This window comes from Dama dama, chromosome 2, assembly GCF_033118175.1.
Source record: "Dama dama isolate Ldn47 chromosome 2, ASM3311817v1, whole genome shotgun sequence".
Lineage (NCBI taxonomy): Eukaryota > Metazoa > Chordata > Mammalia > Artiodactyla > Cervidae > Dama > Dama dama.
The window spans coordinates 48063195-48085327 of record NC_083682.1 but is presented as its reverse complement, the minus strand read 5'-3'; the positions used below and the strand labels follow the sequence as shown (position 1 = coordinate 48085327).

The window sequence follows — 22133 nt, the reverse complement described above, 5'->3', positions numbered from 1 at the left end:
CTGTGCCCTTTGGCTAGAGTCATGCAGTTATTATCAAAAAGCTTTTAATCTTGGTAGGCTGTCTTTCTTCAGGTCTTTCAGTTGCAAGGAGGAGGCTTTCTTCCTCTTTTGGTTTGTTTGTGCCCACGGGAGAGTCTTGCCTGCTGGCTTCTCTGTTATCCAGTCTGATATGAGAGGCAAAAAGAAATTCCAGGAACTCAACACCATGTTTTGCCTTGGGTCCCAAGGTCCTAGTTGGTCTGTCTTTCCTCTCCACTTCTCAGTCTTATGTTGTTTTATAAATAATGTCCAGGATGTCTAGTTGCATTTAGCAGGACGAATAGGGGAAAGTACATTGACTCCACCTTTCCAGAAGAATAAATCTCAAATGCATATAATGCATATAAAATTATAGTTTTATAATTTTAGAAGGAAAAGAAAATACACCATTTTAAAAAAGGAAGCAATTTCAAAAGAAAGTTTTGTCAGAGTTTTTTAAGGCAGAATGTGATAGAATGTATCCTTAAGATATTTTAGGAAAATAAGGTTGTAAATAAATGAAGAATTTCAAAGAAGGGAGCAGTAGAGTGAACTAGCAGCAACAAAAGCATGTTTGCCACAAACTATCATTTTCTGCTTAGAAAAAATGACATATTACTAGCTATTACACAAACTGAGGCAAATACACAGTACTTTTCTCTCTTCCTTTTACCCCTTCTTTCCTCTTCCTTCTCTTCTGCTTTTCCTCCCTCTCTCCCTTCCTTTCTTTTAGCCACAGGAGAAAAGAAATGTGGAAAACTGCAGTGGAAGCAGATGGCTGTTCTCTCAACAACAGCGTAGTGTTTCCAAAGTGTATTCTATGAAATACCTCTTCATGGTGTTTACATTGCAGCTGGGCTACAGTGTTTACTGGTTTTAGTATAAAAAACAAAAGGGTTCCATGGTCAAATATGTTTGAAAAACGGTGGATTAAAAAGGCTAGATGGATGTTTTCAGAGCAGGGCTTCTCACAGCCTATAACATGCTCCTATGTACTGTAAATGTCCAGCACCAAAGGCGTAAACAGCGTTTCCTAAGCTCTCTGTGCTGGTGCACACAGCAAATTTTTGTGAAAACTGCTGTAAATAGAGTTGCTGGCTAGCTGGCAGCCAAGTGACAAAACAGATGCAAAGCATCAGATGGTCAGGATTCATACAGTGAACGACCACTCAGTGTCTGTAAACAAGCCCAACACTTTTTAACAATAGACATTAAAAAAAAAAACCCAGAAATTAAAGATTTGGTAAGCTGTGACTGAACTAGTTAAATGTAATTTACAGATGGTACTTAACTTGTATCTAGATCTCTGTATTTTTTTCAGACTTATTCTAGATCATGTTCTCTTTGTTTACACTGAATTATTATAGTCATTCAATATTTATGTTGCTATATTACAGCTTCATCTTTATATTAATAGAAAAAACAAGGTTGTTTGACTTAAGTGTCAAATGCTTCAAATCTTAGCTAGGAAAATAAGCATATTCATATTTCATAATTCAAGTTACCATCTAGCAGAAGCTATTTAAATTGAAGGCAAAATATATAGATAGACTTAAGAGCTAGTCTTGTAAGATAATACCCATTAAGTGCATCAAATGCTTCATAATCCTATCATAATGGCTGATCACTTCCCTAAAAAGGTATGTTAGGAGGAGCTTTAACTACCTTGGGCTGCCTTAACCATATTACCATTTGTGAAATCTCTGCACTTCAATAAAAGTTGGTTGTAAAGTAAAATTCATAATCAAACCACTTTCCCCGTTGATTAATTTACTAAGTGAAGCAAGGATGTAGTTAGTGCCTACTAGACCTGAGATGCTTATTGCCCTATGTGTCATCTGTGTGAAGAAAGAAACTTTTTGCTTGTCAGCACAGTGGGGAGTATGACATAGGGATAAATCAGAAAGAAAGCCCTCTCACCATATAAGCAGAAGCCCTCTCATTTATCAAACACCTATGCGTAACAAAGCAATAAAGATCAGTTTTGTTCTTTCAATGATCTATTTTATAATAGCGAAAGTCACTCAGTCATGTTCAACTCTTTACAGCCCACAGACTGCAGCCCGCCAGGCTCCTCTCTCCATGGAATTCTTCAGGCAAGGATACTGGAGTGGGTTGCCCTTTCCTACTCCAGGGGATCTTCCTGACCTCCATATTTTAAACTGCCATAGAAGAAAGGACACCCCTATTAGGGAGCAGTGACTAGTAAGTTGATATTTTGTTGTTGGTTTTCACATAGCTAATTATGATAAGGTAATCAGTTAGTCACTTGATTAATAGAAAGCCATTAGTCTGGCAGTGTGCTAACAGGGATAGAGAGCTGACAATCTAACACAAGAGACAAAAATAATACTTGGAAAACAACGAAAGACAGGACCAAACATATAACCTGTACTTAAAATACAACAACTTTTGCTTATATTAAAATACTTAATTTTAGCAAAATTAACACAATATTATAGGTCCAAACATATATTAAAACATGATACTAAATTGTAATGCATTTCTTTACTTGAGCTTTCAGGGTTTGTAGTTGTCCTTCGTAATTTTGAGTCATTGCTAAGTTACATTTTTCCAAACTGTCCAACTTCTGTCGAAGTAACCCCACCTGCATTAAGAATAAAATTTGATTTTAATTTTTCTAAATTTTGCCTGACAAAATCAGAAAATGTACAAAAGAGGAATACAATTCAAATAAAACCACTATACCAAACCAAGAATAAATATTTGTACTGTGGTTCTTAGAATAGTCATTAATAATTAAATTCACAAAAACCAGATGTTGCTAGGGCTATTCCACTGGGTACACATTAGGACAGTATGGCATGGATGTTGAGCCTTCTCACTGGCACATTAAAGCAAGATTTAAAATTTACTTCACATTATGTTTTTGGGAGACTTATGTCATCACTCTTGGGGCAGAACCCCTGCCAACACATTTCAGCCTTTATTTCAGGCTCTGCTGCCTTCAGTGGGAGCCCTGTTTTAGTGGTGTTATGGAATAATTGTTACCTTCTTTTTTTTTTTTTTTTAATAAAAACTAACAAATTGAAAAGAAAAATAGGACTTCCCTGGTGATACGGTGGGTAAGAATCCACCAGCCAATGCTGGGAACATGGTTCGACACCTGGTCTGGAAAAATTCCATGTGCCTCAGAGCAAGTAAACCCCTGCTCCACAACTACCGAGTCCATGCTTGAGACCCCGGGCTCTGCAAGTGCAGAGGCTCACGCTGCAGTTACTGATGCCCGTGGGCCCAGGGGCTGGGCCCTGCAACAGGAGCAGACGCCGCAATGAGCAAGTGCAGAGCCTCATGCTGCAGTTACTGACGCCCGTGGGCCTAGGGGCTGGGCCCTGCAACAGGAGAAGACACTGCAATGAGAAGCCGGTGCAGCCAAGAGTAGCCCCTGCTCACCACAGCTAGAAAAAGCCCAGGAGCAGCAAAGAAGACCCAGCAGAGTGAAAAATAAAAAAAGAAAAAGTGTCCAAGAGGAATTCATAGGGATTTGGCTTACAGAATTTGTCTGCTTAAACAGCACGTGAGCCTTCTGTTTGCACATCTGGGTTGTGACAGGACCAAAAGTCAGAAAGTAGCCCTTGCATGTGCAATCTCATGACCTGCCCCTACTGATGACTATGTTAACTGGGCCAAACAATAACAGAATTAACCAAGACAAAAACTTAAGTTCCACTGAGAGTCCATTAGAGGTAGAAAAACAACCGCAAAACAAGTTGACTGTTGATATTTTAGTTATTAGCATATGATCAGTAAACATGTCTTATGCCTTATCCCAAAGAAAATTCACAGACATGAAAGCCCATCTCAGGTGAAGCGCATGACTTTGTTGAACTCTGCAGCAGGCCCGTGAGCACTCAGACGTCCCTCCAGCTTCACCAGCTTGGCCGCAAGCAGTCCCCCCAGGCCCAGGACGCTCCTCCTAAGTGGTGCACGTGCTCGGTCACTCAGCCAGGTCTGACTCTTGGCAACTCTACGGACTGTATGTAGCCCGCCAGGCTCCTCCATCCACGTGATTCTCCAGGCAAGAATACTGGAGTGGGGTGCCAATTTCTATTCCAGGGGATCTTCCCAACCCAGGGATCAAACCTGTGTCTCTCGTGTCTCTTGCTTTGGCAGGCAGATTCTTTATCACTGAGCCATGTGGGCACCCAAGTATACACATACCCACTTCACCGAACTCTTTTCTCTCTTGACCTACAATCAAGGTCTTTATCTTTCACTTCTTTTAGGAAAGACTTTTCTAGCAGATGAGAAAAGGCAAATGCTCCTGACCTCGGCCTGCTCCAAAGGCACACCTCTGATGGCTACTTTGTTTCTGTGGCAGCAAAAGCACTGACATCCTTGCTTGAAAACAGTATTTCACGTACATGTCAAATATTTACTTTCCTAAGATGGCATTGACTGGACTCTGTCTGTCTGCATTGGCAAATTACTATAGGTTTAGGCTCTGCTTGACACTTATTTGATAGAACACATACATTTAGCACATTGTGACAGAATTTCAGGGCATTTCAAGCTATTGCTGATGCTTATACAAAGTATGTGTGATGAAAAACACATTCTGATGGAACTAGCACTATTTGTAACAGTCTGAGGAATGAACAATTTATTAACACAGCTATGCAGTACCTCTTGACCTTTCTGTTCCAGACACGTCTGTGCATTTGCCAACTCTTGATCCCGAAGATCTAGTCGTGTCTCCAGAGCCCGCATCTTCCTTTCCCAATCCAATTTTTTGTTGTTTACCATGATGTCAATTTGTTCCATTAATTCCTGAAGCTCAGCCTCACAAGGAGAAGCTCTGGCAATTGTAGAAGAGTGAAATGCATTTTAAAAGACTGAAATGTGACAACAAGAAAACTTATGATTTTGCTTTGAATATCTTGTTATTTTCTCAAATTTTTCAATTACTTAAATGGGAAGAATTCTGAAAACTAGAGGCTAACATTTTAAATTAAAACTAAAAGCTAATTTCAGAGCTAACAGAGTATATACTTTTCAGTGGCATTTAAAAAAGTACAGCTGTGCCATAATATAATGCAATATATTGATAAAGTTAATATATTGATACAGTTACAATTTACATTTCTCTTCCTACGTATCATGTGGATTACATCAGAAATAAGGCCACCGTAAATAAAGTTAATTTAAATACAATAAATTTTAGACTGGGCTAATTTGAGGAAAATTCTAATTATAACAAATAATCCCAGGGACTTCGCGCATGGTCCAGGAGTTAAGAATCCATCTTGCAATGCAGGGGATGTGAGTTCGATTCCTGGTCTGGGAACTAAGATCTCACATACAGCAGGGCTACTAAGCCCACGAATCACAACTACTGAGACTTCATGCTGCAACTAAGACCTAATGCAGCCAAAAACAAATAAATACATAAATATTTAAAAAATAATTCCATCCTCTTACATGTCAATATACATATACCAATGTGCTTATCATAACCTGAGCAGGTTTGATGGCAGGCTAAAAAATAATTCCATCCTCTCACATGTAAATATACATATACCGGTGTGCTGATCATAACCTGAGCAGGTCTGATGGCAGGTAACTGGGGCCTCACAGGGCCTGCCAGGGCCAGAGGAACAGACCCAGGCAAGGAAGGACCAGTTTCACAGGCACCTGGGCTACACTGCTGCTCCTTCAGGACAGAAGCTTGATGCCATCTGGCCGGTGGTGTCTGCTGGAAGAAAGCTGATTGAGCAGGTGTGGGCAGAGTAACGTAAGATTTTAGACAGTGCAGATATTATTGGTCAGAAAAGTAGCAATAGCTGGACCTAGGAAGGTCTACGGTGTTTGAAACAGGAACCTTGGTGCAAACTAGCATAATGGAGACTGAGAGTTGCTGAGGTTGTAAGTGCTCTCAGGGCAGGGTTCTCCTTCAGAGAAGCCACAGCATTCACCAGGGACCTGGTGTTAGTTCACTCATTCAGTCCAGATAAGCAGGCAGACACGAAGTCTCAGGCTTCAGCTTAAGACACACACAAACGTTCAGGTGAGAGAAGCAAGTTGCTTCACTACCCATCTGTTCAGTGGTGATGGGGCTTCTGGTGTATTTGTGTAGCTGGGAGTAAGGCAGGAGAGGCAAGTGTAAAATGACACCATTTCCTCCATTTAGTCTCACTGAATAAGAATTTTAGGGCTAATTAAGGATCATTTAGCATTTTACAAAAACTGAAGCCCAGACACATCGAGGTCACAAATTGATTAATGGAAGAGCCAGAACTAGACCCTAGACAGCTGCTTCTAAATTAAGTGCCTTCCTGTATCCACAGCAAAAGACAGGGTGTTTTTCTTCTTCCTCTCTCTGTTTAGTTATGGCTTTGTTTGTAATGTAACATGCAGAGTTGACAATCTTCATTTTCTCTAGTAAAGTGTTGAGGACAGTGGTGACAGGGGACACTGGCCGCAGAGCTGGTGGGCTTACTGTGACTATTGCAGTTACTGCATGGTCTACATTAGTACCATCTTCACGTTTTGAATAAGAACTTCCTTGAAAAATGTAGTACAAATGAGCTCTGTTGCGATAAGGTTCAAAACAGGTACATGAACTCAAAGGACTCAGAACTTCTAGAATCCCTTTCTAAAATACCCAGAGCCAACCTGAACAAGGGATGTCCCTTTGGCTTTGACTGGCTTATTCAACAGCCTTCTTACCAGTTGTGACACCAGAGTGATTTTAAGCACAAAAATGCATCCTGAAGTCTTCCAGCATTCCTGGGCTAAGGCCCAAAGGCTCTCAGTTTTTACTTAAAACCTAAAACCTGTCTGAGGAGAGGAATTACTAATTCCTCTATTAATAACCTGACTGGATTTTAATTGGAATTCTGATGTGGAGAAAAACAATAGAACAAAAAGAATGGTTTTCACACCATTTTTTTTTTTTTTGTAGCAACATGTATCCCCTTTACTGTAAACACAATTTATTTTTTTCTGCTGGTGTAAACTCTGAAAGGAAAAGGACTGTCAGTCTTGCTCATCACCATCTCACCAAGACTGAGCACAGTGCCTCAGCAAATGGTAGATGCTCAGTGAATCTTTGTGTCAACAAACAAGTGTTTTCCATTACTATCTCCCGGGCATTTAGGAGGGAGCCACGCCTATGGAATTAAAACACAGGCCTAAAGAACGTGGCATTACTATGAGGCACTCAACCAATACTGTTAAATAAATGAATGAAGGATTTATTTCCTGCGTATGACTATGTTATACAAAAGTAAGAATATTAGACTTCAGGGTGGGAGGACTTTTACAAGTCATCTAGTTCAACTACCCACTCGGTGTTTGCATACCTTGCACAGATTGGAGAGAATCATCTATCACACCCGCACTGATCAGATTCAGCAAATCTAGGACAGACACCAGGTTCTGCATTGGTAACAAACGTATCAAGTGCATGCCATTTGGTGTTGCTTAGCCGCTAAGTCGTGTCCGACTCTGGTGACCCCTTGGACTGTAGCTCATCAGGCTCCTCTGTCCATGGGATTTCCCAGGCAAGAATACTGGAGTGGGTTGTTATTTCCTTCTTTAGGGGATCTTCCCCACCCAGGGATCAGACCCCGTCACCCTCATTGCAGGAGGTCTCCTGCATTGCAGGCGGATTTGTTAACATTAAGCCACCAGGGAAACCCCCTCAGTATCAATATTTGCTCCTAAATCTAGTGAACTTTAAAATAAAAGACAAAAGACTTAGTTTAGCCTCCTTCATTATCTGGACACTAACATTATTTATATTTTCATTTCTTTATTTAGCTAAACGCTAACACTACGCTAATTACGCTGCTGTACTTCCTCTCATGAATCCTCACAATATCCCATAAAGTAGATCTTATTCCAACTTTATAAAAGTTGATTGAGGAGCTGAAAGAGGAAAAAAAAAAAAACATTTCTCTAAGCCTTTCAGCACTGGAGACTGGGTGGACTGTGTCTAATACACTATGTAAGACAGATAACCCTGGTCCTAACTATTGGGTTTATCCGTGGAAGCAACTCACAAGTGCAAGATTCTGAGAAAGGCTAGAGGTCTAAATGCATTAAGCCAGAAAGGAAGGCGCACACTGAGACTTGTAGAGTAACATACCAGTCTGAGGATCCTAGAGTTAAAAAAATCAGGACATCATTACTTGGAGATGGAGAGCAAAATAGAAAACTGATGCTATAAAAGGAGGCAGTAGGGGCAAGTGTGTCGGGAGGAATGGCAGGGGGATGGATGTGGAGAGAGGCACTCAGAGAAAAGGAGCCGGGTGAGACCCATGGACATGCCTGTCACGCCAAAGTCCTTTAACAGAGGCCGAGGGGCTGCTTCTTAAAAGGCAGCACTTAATCAGACAGACAGCTATGGTGACATACGATCTGTTCATTAACCCAGGATAATTAACCCAGGATAATTTTAAAAGTGAAAAGGTAACTATTAATTATTATTTCAGGACAACAGATGCAAACAGTGACAGTTCTAGGGAAACTGAAATGTAGGGTCAGTCCATCCATCAACAACTGGGAAAACAGAAGTGGGTTGTTTATTTAAAAAAAGAGTGAGCTTAGTTCAGGACATGAGAGATATCTGACAGAAATGGATCTTTAGCTTGGGAGAGAGAAGAGGGGATTCAGCTTAAAAGACAAATATAGAAGTCATCATGGAGAAAGGGGAGGGGGGAAAGGAAGCATGGGGAAAGAATAAAGAGGAGTCGGCTTCATGCATCGTGGATGAGCCTAAGAAAATGAGTTTCCAAAAAACTGATGAGCAATCTTATCAGGTTTTAACTTTTCCAAAATGTTTCAATAAAACTCATTTTTAAAATGTATTAACATATTATTTGTCTTAGGTATATTACTATTATTTAGCTGTACTCACTGGAAAAGGTCAGTTTTCATTCCAATCCCAAAGAAAGGCAATGCCAAAGAATGCTCAAACTACCGCACAATTGCACTCATCTCACACGCTAGTAAAATAATGCTCAAATTCTCCAAGCCAGGCTTCAGCAAAACGTGAACTGTGAACTTCCAGATGTTCAAGTTGGTTTTAGAAAAGGCAGAGGAACCAGAGATCAAATCAAAAAAGCAAGAGAGTTCCAGAAAAACATTTACTTCTGCTTTATTGACTATGCCAAAGCCTTTGACTGCCTGGATCACAATAAACTGTAGAAAATTCTGAAGGAGATGGGAATACCAGACCATCTGACCTGCCTCTTGAGAAACCTGTATGCAGGTCAGGAAGCAACAGTTAGAACTGGACATGGAACAACAGACTGGTTCCAAGTAGGAAAAGGAGTACGTCAAGGCTGTATATTGTCACCCTGCTTGTTTAACTTATATGCAGAGCACATCATGAGAAACGTTGGGCTAGAGGAAGCACAAGCTGGAATCAAGATTGCCAGGAGAAATATCAATAACCTCAGATATGCAGATGATACCACCCTTATGGCAGAAAGTGAAGAGGAACTAAAAAGCCTCTTGATGAAAGTGAAAGAGGAGAGTGCAAAAGTTGGCTTAAAGCTCAATATTCAGAGAACTAAGATCATGGCATCTGGTCCCATCACTTCATGGGAAATAGATGGGGAAACAGTGGAAACAGTGTCAGACTTTATTTTTTTGGGCTCCAAAATCACTGCAGATGGTGACTGCAGCCATGAAATTAAAAGATGCTTACTCCTTGGAAGGAAAGTTATGACCAACCCAGACAGCATATTAAAAAGCAGAGACATTACTTTGCCAACAAAGGTCCGTCTAGTCAAGGCTATGGTTTTTCCAGTGGTCGTGTATGGATGTGAGAGTTGGACTTTAAAGAAAGCTAAGCACTGAAGAATTGATGCTTTTGAACTGTGATGTTGGAGAAAACTCGTGAGAGTCCCTTGGACTGCAAGGAGATCCAACCAGTCTATCCTAAAGGAGATCTGTCCTGGGTGTTCATTGGAAGGACTGATGCTGAAGCTGCAATTCCAACACTTTGGCCACCTCATGCAAGGACCTGACTCATTGGAAAAGACCCTGATGCTGGGAGGGATTGGGGGCAGGAGGAGAAGGGGATGACAGAGGATGAGATGACTAGATGGTATCACCGACTCGACGGGCATGAGTTTGAGTAAACTCCAGGAGTTGGTGATGGACAGGGAGGCCTGGCGTGCTGCAATTCATGGGGTTGCAAAGAGGTGGACACGACTGAGTGATTGAACTGAACTAAACTGAACTGTAATATACAATGGCACAATATATTCAAAGTGGTGAAGGAAAAAAATTTCAATAAAGAAAACTAACTGGCAAAGTTATCATTCAGAAAAGATACAGAGTTTTCCAGAAAAGCTAAAGGAATTCATCACCACTAAACTGACCTGACAAGAAATGTTAAAGGAAATTCTTTAAGCTGAAAAGAAAGGGCACTGATCACTAACAAGTACACATTTCAAATAATAAATCTCACTGGAAAGGTAAATATATAGTAAAGGTAGTGGGTTAATCACTTATAAAACTAGCATGAAGATTTAAAAACACAAACCATAAAAATATTTTAATAATTAAGGGACAGACAAGATGAAAAAATGTAAAATGTGACATCAAAAACATGAAATGCAGCAGAGGGAAGAGTAAGAAGGTTAAGCTTTACAGTGGTATCAAACTTAAGTTATTTACAACTTTATATCGACTGTTATAAATTGTTAACATGCAAACCTCATGGTAACCACAAAGCAGAAAAACCACAGTAAATACACAAAAGGTAAAGAAATATAAGCAAACCGCTAAAGAAAGTCATCAAATCAAAAAAGGAAGAGAGCAAAAGAAGAAGAAAGGAACAGACAGGAAACACAAAAACAGCCAGAAAACTATTAACAAAATGACAGTACGCGCACAGCTAACAATAATTACTTTAAATGCAAATGGACTAGATTCTCTAATCCAAAGACAGAGGGAAGAAAAAAAGACAGAGTGGATGAATAGATGAGAAAATAAGACCCGTCTGTATGCTGCCTACAAGAGACTCACTTTGGATGTAAGGACACACATAGACTGAAAGTGAAGGGATGGAAAAAGAGATCTCCTGCAAATGGAAACTACAAAAAAAAAAGTTGGAATAGCTATATTTTTATCAGATAAAATAGACTTTAAAACAAAGAGTGTAACAGGAGACAAAGAAGAGCATTATATAATGATACAGAAGTCAATCCAACAAGAAGATGTAACATTTGTAAATATTTACACAGCCAACAGGGGAGCATCTAACTAAAGCAAATATCAACAGACCTAAAGGAGAAATTGACAGCAATACAATAACAGCAGGAGACTATAATACTCTACACTTACACCAATGGATACACAGGACAGATAATCAACTAAAACACATCAGCCTTTAACAACATCTGAGATCACAAATATTTACAAAACACTCAATCCAAAAGCAACAGAAATGCATTCTTCTCAATATTTCCCAAGTATATTATATGTTAGGCCATAGAACAAGCTTACTACATTTAAAGAGACTGAAATCACATCAAGCAGCTTTTCTGACTGCAATGGTATGAAACTCAAAATTTAATTACACAAGGAAAACTGGAAAATTCACAAATATGTGGACATTACACAAGATGCTACTAGACAGCCAAAGGTTCAAAGAAGACATTAAATGAGAAATTTAAAAAAAATACCTGGGACAAATGAAAATGGATATGTAACACACTAAACTTTATGGGATGCAGCAAAAGTAGTTCTAAGAGGGAAGTTTACTGTGATAAATACTTAGCCTCAAGAAACAAAAAGGCTCAAATAAATAATCTAACTTTACACCTCAAGGAACTAGAGAAAGAAAAACTAGTAGAAGAAATAAAATAAAAAGATTAGAGCAGAGAAAAGTAAAATAAGGGCTAAAAGACAGTAAATAAGATCAATGAAACTAAGAGCTGGTTCTTTGAAAAGATAAATAAAATTGACAAACCTCTAGCTAGATTCACCAACAAAAAAGAGAGGGGACTCAAATAAAATCAGAAATGAAAGAGGAGCTATTACAACAGGAATTACAACAGATATTGTGAAGTGAAGTGAGTGAAAGTCACTCAGTCATGTCCAACTCTTTGCCACCCCATGGACTATACAGTCCATGGAGTTCTCCAGGCCAGAATACTGGAGAAAGGGAAAGGGTAGCCTTTCCCTTCTCCAGGGGATCTTCCCAACCCAGGGATCCAACTCAGCTCTCCCACATTGCAGGCAAATTCTTTCCCAGTTGAGCCACAAGGGAAGCCCCAAAACAGATATTACACAGAAATAAATAGATTATAAGAGACTACTAGGAACAATTATAAATTAGCAAATTGGACAACCTAGAAGAAAGAGGTAAATTCCTAGAAACATACAGTCTACCAAGATTGAATCATAATGAAATAAAAAAGCTAAACAGACTGAGTGCTAATAAGGAGACTGAAGCAGTAATCCAAAACCTCCCAACAAACAAAAGTCCGGAACCAGATTGCTTCACTGGTGACGTTTACCGAACAGTCAAAGAATACTATCATTCTCAAACTCTTAAAAAAAAAAAAAGGACAAAACTCTTCCAAACTCATTTATGAGGCCAGCATTACCCTGATACTGAAACCAGATAAGAACGCCACAAGAAAAGAAAATTACCTGGTGAATGCAGATGCAAAAATCCTCAACAAAATATTAAATTCAACAGGCATACACTGTGATCAAGTGAGATGCAAAGATGGTTCAACAGCCACAGACCAGTCATTGTGACATGTCACATAGACAAAATAAAGGACAAAAATCATGTGATCATCTCAATAGACAGATGCAGACAACAGACAGCATTTGACAAAATTCAACATTCATTTATGACAAAATCCCTCAACAAAGTGGGTATAGAGGGAATGTACAAAAGTACTTCAACACAGTAAAGGCCACATATGATAAGCCTACATCATATCCAATGGTGAAAAACTGAAGTCTCTTCCTCTAAGATCAGGAATAAGGATACCTATTCTTGACAATTTCATTAAATATAGTATTGGAAGTCCTAGCCAGAGCAATAAGGCAAGAAAGAGAGATAAAAGGCATCCAAATTGAAAAGGAAGAAGTAAAACTATTACTATATTCAGATGACATGATATGTATATGTGTGTGTATATATTTTATATATATATATATATATATATATATATATATATAAACCCTAAAGACGTCATCAAAAACTAACAAATTTGGTAAAGTTGCAGGATACAACATCAATACACAAGAACTTGCTTATTTAAATAAATAATGAAATATTAGAAAGAGAAGTTAAGTAAACAATTCCATTTATGATTACATCAAAAAGAATAAAATACCTAGCAATAAATTTATCAAGGAGGTGGAAGATCTGTATATTTTAAACTATAAAACATTAAAGAAATTGAAAGCAATACAAATAAGTGGACAGATATCCCATGCTCACAAATTGGAAGGATTAATATTGTTAAAATGTCCATACCACCCAAAACAATCTACAGATGCAATGCAATCCCTATCAAAATCCCTATACCAATGGAATTTTTCACATAAATAGGACAAATAATCCTAAAATCTATATAGAACCACAAGAGACCCCTTAAATAGCTAAATCAGTCTTGAGAAAGAATAAAGCTGAAGGCATCACACTTTCAGATTTCAAACTATGTTACAAGCTATAATAATTTAAACAGTATGATATTCATAGAAAAGCAGACACATAGATCAATGAAACAAAATAGAAAGCCCAGAAATAAACCCACATATGTATGGTCAAATAATGGGGAAGAACAGTCTTTTCAATAAATGGTGTTGGGAAAATTGGACAGCCACATGCAAAAGATTGTAACTGGACCAACACTTTAACACCATGCACAAAAATTAACTTAAAATGAATTAAAGACTTGGGTGTAACACCTGAAACCATAAAATTCCTAAAAGAAAACACAGATGGTAAAGCTCCTTGACATATGCCTTGATGGTGATTTTTGGAATCCCACACCAAATGCAAAAATAAACAAGTGGGACTACAACAAACTCAATAGTTTCTGTATAGCAAAGGAAATCATCAATAAAAGAAAAAGGGAGAAAATATTTGCAAATACCCAAAATAAATCAAGAACTCAGACAACTTAATACACAAAAAGTGATTAAAAAATGGGATCTGAATAGACACTTTTCCAAAAAAGACATACAGATGGCCAAAAGACACATGAAAAGATGCTCTACATCATTAATCATAATGCAAATTAAAAACATAATGAGATTATCACCTCATGTGCTAGAATGGCTATTATCGAAAAGACTAGAAATAAAGAGTATTGACAAGGATATGGAAAAAAGAACCCTTGTACACTGTTGGTGGAAATGTAAATTGGTACAGTTTCTATGGAAGACAGTATGATGTTTCCTCAAAAAATTAAAAATAGAACTATCATACAATCTAGCAATTCTATTTCTGGGCATTTATCTGAGGAAAATGAAAATACTAACTTGAAAAGATACACACATCCTCATGTTCATGAAAGCATTCTTTACAATAGCTGAGTTATGGAAAAACCTAAATGTCCATTGGTGGATAGATAGATAAAGAAAATGAAGTACACATGTGTATACATGTGTGTGTGTTCACAAACATACACACAATGGAATATTACTCAGTCACAAAAAAGAATGATATCCTGCCATTTACAACAACCTGGATAAACCTTGAGGGTATTCTGTTAAGTGAAATAAGTCAGACACTAGAAGACAAATACCATATATACTCTCTTATATGTGGAATCTAAGATATAGATATGAAAATGAAAGTGTAAGTCACTCAGTCAGGCCTGACTCTTTGCAACCCCATGGACTACAGTGTCCATGGAATTCTCCAGGCCAGAATACTGGAATGGGTAGCCTTTCCCTTCTCCAGGGGATCTTCCCAACCCAGGGATGGAACCCAGGTCTCCTGCATTACAGGTGGATTCTTTACCAGCTGAACCACCAGGGAAGCCCAAGAATACTGGAGTGGGTAGCCTATCCCTTCTCCAGGGGATCTTCCTGACCCAGGAATGTAGATATATATACATATATATATATGTGTGTGTGTGTGTGTGTGTATATATATATATAAAATCGGGTTCATAGATACAGATAACAGATTGGTGGTTGCCAGAGGCTAGGAGAAATGGGTAAACGGGCTTTTTTCAGTTTCAAAAATAATAATAAACAGATAGAGTTTAACTTTCCTATGGGGGCTCACAGACCCCATGTGCGCATCATACACTGCACCACAGAAACATAATTAGAACCAAAGGGAGAGACTCCAGAACTCCCAGAAGCCACTTTCACAGACGTGTCTGTGGTGTCAGTCTGTTCTTTAGCCAATCGTCTCTCCTGAAACAGTAAATGAAAAATTTATCACTTCATGATTTTCAGGTCATAGCTTCACGGGTGTCCTTGTTCCAAATTAATTATTGAATTATAGTTAAAAGTAACTTTTTCTCAAGCACTCTTTTTGTTGTCCAAAAAATGTTATTTATTGTCACCATGAGGTTTGCTGACATAGAGGCATTGCAATGCCTATTTTTACTGTATACCCGTGATGGGGGCTCATATTGAGTCCATTCTTCACTTTCATTTGTGATAAGCTTAGTGTTAGAATGTGGAGGAAGTATAAATCCCCTATTCCAATAAAGCATGCTTAAACATACCTATAATGGGCTTATCCTAAAGCCTTCATCATAATAATCAAAGAAAGAAGTTTATAGAAATAAAATGCAATGTCACAACTTTCAAGTCTCTATCAATGTTTTTAAGAAGTCTAATTCTCATTTTTAAGTTCTAAAGAGAATGGAAGTTCTGTTAAAAAGCCTTCATTACAGATAAAGTTTTTCTTGAAACTTCTCTATAATTATTCACATTCTAAGTAACATCTTACGTAACAGCAATACGTGAACCATGAACTTCCAGATGTTCAAGCTGGTTTTAGAAAGGGCAGAGGAACCAGAGATCAAATTGCCGACATCCGATGGATCATCAAAAAAGCAAGAGAATTCCAGAAAAACATGTATTTCTGCTTTATTGACTATACCAAAGCCTTTGACTGTGTGGATCACAACAAACTGTGGAAAATTCTGAAAAAGATGGGGATACCAGACCACCTGACCTGCCTCTTGAGAAACCTATATGCAGGTCAGGAAGCAACAGTTAGAACTGGACATGGAACAGCAGACTGGTTCCAAATAGGAAAAGGAGTTCGTCAAGGCTGTATATTGTCACCCTGCTTATTTAACTTATATGCAGAGTACATCATGATAAACGCTGGGCTGGAGGAAGCACAAGCTGGAATCAAGACTGCGGGAAGAAATATCAATAACCTCAGATATGCAGATGACACCACCCTTATGGCAGAAAGTGAAGAGGAACTAAAAGAGCCTCTTGATGAAAGTGAAAGAGGAGAGTGCAGAAGTTGGCTTAAAGCTCAATATTCAGAGAACTAAGATCATGCATGGCATCTGGTCCCATCACTTCATGGGAAATAGATGGGGAAACAGTGGAAGCAGTGTCAGACTTTGTTTTTTTGGGCTCCAAAATCACTGCAGATGGTGATTGCAGCCATGAAATTAAAAGACGCTTACTCCTTGGAAGGAAAGTTACGACCAACCTAGATAGAATATTAAAAAGCAGAGACATTACTTTGCCAACAAAGGTCCATCTAGTCAAGGCTATGGTTTTTCCAATGGTCATGTATGGATGTGAGAGTTGGACTGTGAAGAAAGCTGAGCACCGAAAAATTGATGCTTTTGAACTGTGGTGTTGGAGAAAACTCTTGAGAGTCCCTTGGACTGCAGGGAGATCCAACCAGTCCATCCTAAAGGAGATCAGTCCTGGGTGTTCATTGGAAGGACTGGTGCTAAAGCTGAAACTCCAATACTTTTGCCACCTAATGTGAAGAGCTGACTCAATGGAAAAGACCCTGATACTGGGAAAGATTGAGGGCAGGAGCAGAAGGGGACGACAGAGGATGAGATGGTTGGATGGCATCACTGACTCAATGGACATGGGTTTGGGTGGACTCCGGGAGTTGGTGATGGACAGGGAGGCCTGGCGTGATGCGATTCATGGAATCACCAAGAGTCGGACACAACTGAGCCACTGAACTGAACTGAACTGAAGTAATGTCTTGGTTCACAGATCACATGAGGTAAACAGACACTGAAATGTTAGCAAGCACTAACCCTCTTTCTTCAGGTGATTTCTATAACCATCTAAAAGTTTAAATAATTATCTGAAAATTAATTTCATGTTAATACATAGAAGCATATGGTATAATTAATAATAAATAAATGCTTACACATGCATTAGCTTAGATTCCTTTTTGTTTTTCATATTTCCTTTCTTAAGCCTATGGGAGAGGCTGAAATTAAAGTATATTTGGACATCTTATAAAGCCACTGAAAAAGAATAAACTCCAAGTCTAATTTGTATCTAAAGTATACTGTTGTCCCATTTTCAAAATCTAAAATTACCCTTGGTTCTTTTTTTGATTACTTAAACATTTAATTATTGATTTCCACCAATAACCATAGCTTGGATTCCATAAGCCAATCTCTAAGATAATTAAAATTCCCTCCTGCCAAAAGATCTATTTAATGAAAGACTGTAAAGTGAGTACATATGAGGACAGTCATTTCACTCTTTTTCTATTTAAAACTACAGCCAGCTATTTCACTAGATCCTAACAGTAGAGTATTAGGCAAACACTGATGAAATCTGTTTTTCCAATGCTAGAAAACTAAGAAATACACTGTTTCTTGTAAATAGTGGAAATTTCTAATGAAACTTGAGTGCTAGCTTGTTCCGATAACTTCCTAATCAGTATCCGCAGCCTGAGCTGCTGAACTCTGGACTTCTCTATCCAACTACCTAGCCAACACTGACGTTCCCACAGGACATCTATACACATCTCAGTCTTTACAAGTTCAAAACAGAGTGAGAGGCTCCTTGTGCCACAAACCTGCTCCCACTCCAGTCCTTCCATCTCTTTAATTGGCACCACTGCTACAGTTGCTCCAGATAAAAACCCTTCATGATCCTAGATTTGTGTTTTCCTCAAACCCCAGAACAACAGTTCTATCGGCACTGCCTCCAGTATTCTAAATCCTGACCACTTCTCACCATATCCAGTGATAAAACCCTAGTCTGAGTCATCCTTACCACATGTCTGCCTCCATCCTTATCACCTACGTGGCTGGCTGTCTCCTCAACATACCTCTCCCTTTCCCCCATGCTAACAGAGCTCTAATGTGTTATTCAGTATGGAAGTGTCTGGCTGAGGACATGGCTACATTTCCCAGCCTCCCCTGGAGCTGTGCTTGGCCATGTAATGAAAGCTAGCCTATGAAATCTAAGTGGAAGTTATCATGGAGCTGTTGAAAGGAAGGCCGCAGCAGTTGCTGTTGATGTCCCACACATCTCTCATGCTCACCACTTCTGGGCACTAAGCCTGATTTCCAGTGGACAGAACCTGCATTTCTTTGCCTGAGTGATTCTCTTCCTCTTTGACTCCCGTGTGATAGATCGGTCAGAAGTGATTGGGAACTGAAGCCCTTCTGGGAGCAACCTTCAACCAATAACTGTTGGCTACTAGTGTATAAACTCTCACTTGCTTTTTGGATGGAATAACTCTAAGGGGTGTGACTGATACAGTGTTTCAGAATTTCCCCATCAGGGTTTTGCTGCAGTCACCCTCAGTTGTAACTTGCTTTGATAACCTGCCCTTCCTTGTTTCAGTTCCTCAATCCTGTAGGTGACAGGATGAAAAATGGCCCCCAAAGATATCAGATCTGAATCCCTGAAACCTACAAATGTTATTTTATTTGCAAGAAAGTTCTTTGTCTAAATTAAGTGTCTTGAGATGGGGAGATTACCCTACATTATCTGGGTAGGCCCTAAGAAAGAGGCAGAGGGAAATCTGACACACACAAGAGAAGGGGATATGAAGATGAACCAGAGAGAGAGGTGAAGGTGCTGGCCTTAAGGGTCAGGGTGATGTAGCCACAAGCCAAGGAATGCTGGCAGTCACCTGAAGCTTGAAGAAGCGAGGAACAGATTCTCCCTAGAGCACTCAGAGGGAATGTATGTAGTCCTGTTGACACCACAATTTTAACCCAGTGGTACTGATTTCAGATCTTTGTACCCTAGAACTGTGAGTGAGTAAGTTTTGATTGTTTTAAACTACCAAGTTTGTGATACAGCAGTCATAGGAAACGAATAGTCCATACTTTCATCACCCAAATAAACATCTTGTATCCACATCTCTATTTCAGAGCTTTGGCTTCTGTAGGAGCTCCAAATAAAATGCTTGCAGTGTTCTTCCGTGTTTACTCACTGCCCTTCCTCTGCTCCCTTCCTCGAGGCAGATGTGTTGCTGGAGGCGGTTCAACCATCTTGCAGTCATAAGGTGATGCCAAACATTAAAGCCACACACCGAGGGTAATAAAGCAGAAAGGTACAGCTAGACCTGCACACACAGCTAATCATCTGAGCTTCACATGGATATATAACAGGCGTCTCCAACCAAGCTTACATTTTCTCCAGTCTCCCTTATTTTAATAAATGACAATCTTATTATTCCAACTGATGGGCCAGAAGTCCACTATCTCATTTCCTTCCTGCTTACCCCATATCCAGTCTATGATTTCTTAATATTATCAGCTCTTCTGTCACAACCTCCCCATTTGTCACTATTTCTACCAACCTGATCCAAATCACTGCCATCTCGCACTGAATTAGTCCAGCTTGTCTTTTTCTCCTACCCTTGCCTTGAAACGGCCTAGTCTTCACATAGCAACCAGAACAAGCCTTTCAAAACATGAAGTCAGAAAATGTCACTGCTTTACTCAAAGTCTTCCAGGGACTTCCCATCCCACACAGTGAAATCTAAAGTCTTTCCCAGGTCTGCAAAGCCCTATTTGCCTCTCTGATGTTCCTCCTGGCTTCCTCCTCTAACCCGCTGGCCTATTTTTTTTTTTTTTTTTTGTTCCTTCAAAATACTAAGTATGTTCCTGCCCCAGAACCTTTGCTTTTGCTGTTCCCTCTGTCTGGAAGGCTACCCCCAGGATGTCCATACAAAGACAGTTCTCTTCAAATGTCACCTTACCAGGTTTACTCTGTAACTCTCTAGTCCCATAATAACCTGCGGAACTTTTCCTCAGAGCAGCCATCACCACCCCCTGACAGAACGTATCCTCTCTGATGTGTGGTAATCTGTCCCCCTGCTCCATCGTCAGCTGCACAAATCCCTGATGGTACCCTACAGCCAGAGCATAGCTATGAACTGCCAACCTCCAGAAAGATAAAACCCCTAATGTGTTTGGGTACTGTGTTCTAAGACTCTGGGTCTTATGTGAATGCTGTATTTAACGCCTTTTCTGAGAAGGCTCCGGCAGAGGAGTGGGTGCTGCCTCATCACTGCCAGGCGGGGAACCCGATGCCCATGCCTACACGTCTGCTGCTACTTGGGGATGGGACTCGCGTCACTGCTGGGTGGTGGGGTTCAGGCGGCCTGATGGCCAGGGGCCACCACCACAGCGGACGGCAGGGGTGCCTCCATGGCCCCAGGGACACTGCGAAGGTGGGCGGCCTTGTTATCATTCACCCCTCAGCGTGTCCTGCTTTTCTTTGCCACTGTGAGTGTGGACGACGGTGCAGATCTCCCGTGGGACTGTCCGCGAGCTGAGATCCGATGTGGGCATCCAGGGCTCTGGGGTCATAGCACCCCACTCTGCAGCTTCTCACATGATGGGACAGACCACATCTGTACTCTGACCGGCTGTCCTTACGAGTCAGCTATTTTGCTGATCCACCCATTTCTCATATTCTTGAACTTTTTAAAAGTAGTATATAGCTTGAAAACCTTTTTAAAAGTAGTATATAACTTGAAAACCATAAGATTAACATAAGATACTTGCATTTATTTCTCTTTTATTAGAGAAAAACTGGAAGCCATTTCACTGCATGATTCTATAAGGCAGCTGGCTCTGTTAAACTCTTTGTACAAAGCTTTTACATGAATGCTGTCTAATGAAACCACTTCCTCCCCCCACACCCCACGCCAAGAGAGAGAACTGACAAGCTTCTGTTTCTACCACCTTCATGTTTTGGCACCTGTTTCACCAATTCTCTGACAAGAGGTTCGCAAGCATTCCAAAGTGCCAGACTGCTGAATACCTGGAATGCCAGGTCAGGCTGAGTGTGCCTGAGTCCTGATATATATGCCTAGGTTTACACATATCATGGCTTTGTCCTTTTTAAAAAATAAAATAAAATAAAATGTAACTTGTAACCAATACAACTAACCTTTTGTAAACACTGTCCTATAAAAAGTACTATCTCACACAGAGGTAATTTTTAATCTTTGCCTTAACAGGAGCTTAACAAGTCTTTCAGAGGAATCTTTCTTTTCCCCTCTTTCCTTCCTCCCTCTATCACCTTCCTTCCCTCCCCTTCTGAAGTGTTTTCCTCTCCTTCCAAAATCACTCATTGAATTTTTACAATCACTTACCACTGTGCTAACATTTCAGGATCTAACTTCAAACTCTGAGATATCAAAATTTTACCCTAGGTTGGGCTTCCCTGGTGGCTCAGACCGTAAAGAATCTGCCTGAAATCAGGAGACCAGGGTTCGATCCCTGGGTCAGGAAGATCCCCTGGAGGAGATGGCAACCCACTGCAGTATTCTTGCCTGGAGAATCCCATGGTCAGAGGAGCCTGGCGGGCTATAGTTCATGGGGTCGCAAACAGTCAGACATGACCGACTAACACTTTCACTTTTTCACCACTTTACTTTGCTTCTTCAGAGAAATAAGAAACAGGAACTTGTTAAATGTGATTACTCTAGAAAGGAATATGTGTATTTTCTGGGAGATGAAGTACGATGGAGGAAGAATAATGAGGTATAGCCTAGGCCATTCAGATACCACGAGAGTCAATCAAATTAAAAAGAATTTTCAGTGGGCAAAAATAATACATTACAATTTACTAAACTACAAGTATATGTTGACTAATATTAGAATTTTTACAAACTATAATTAAAACTGTATTTGACTCATAGGAAACAGGCAAGT

General features: G+C 39.7%; 1 protein-coding gene across 1 annotated transcript in view; it reads right to left on the bottom strand.

The window, feature by feature from the left end:
- The window catches only part of DEUP1 (deuterosome assembly protein 1), a 109305-nt gene extending 88525 nt beyond the window's left edge, over positions 1-20780 (bottom strand). The window contains exons 1-4 of the mRNA XM_061159767.1: positions 20666-20780; positions 20168-20320; positions 4666-4835; positions 2531-2626 (exon numbers count right to left, since the gene is read on the bottom strand). Coding sequence (XP_061015750.1) covers positions 2531-2626; positions 4666-4835; positions 20168-20320; positions 20666-20780 — 534 coding nt within the window. The remainder of the gene's footprint in view (positions 1-2530; positions 2627-4665; positions 4836-20167; positions 20321-20665) is intronic.
- Positions 20781-22133: the final 1353 nt, after the last annotated feature.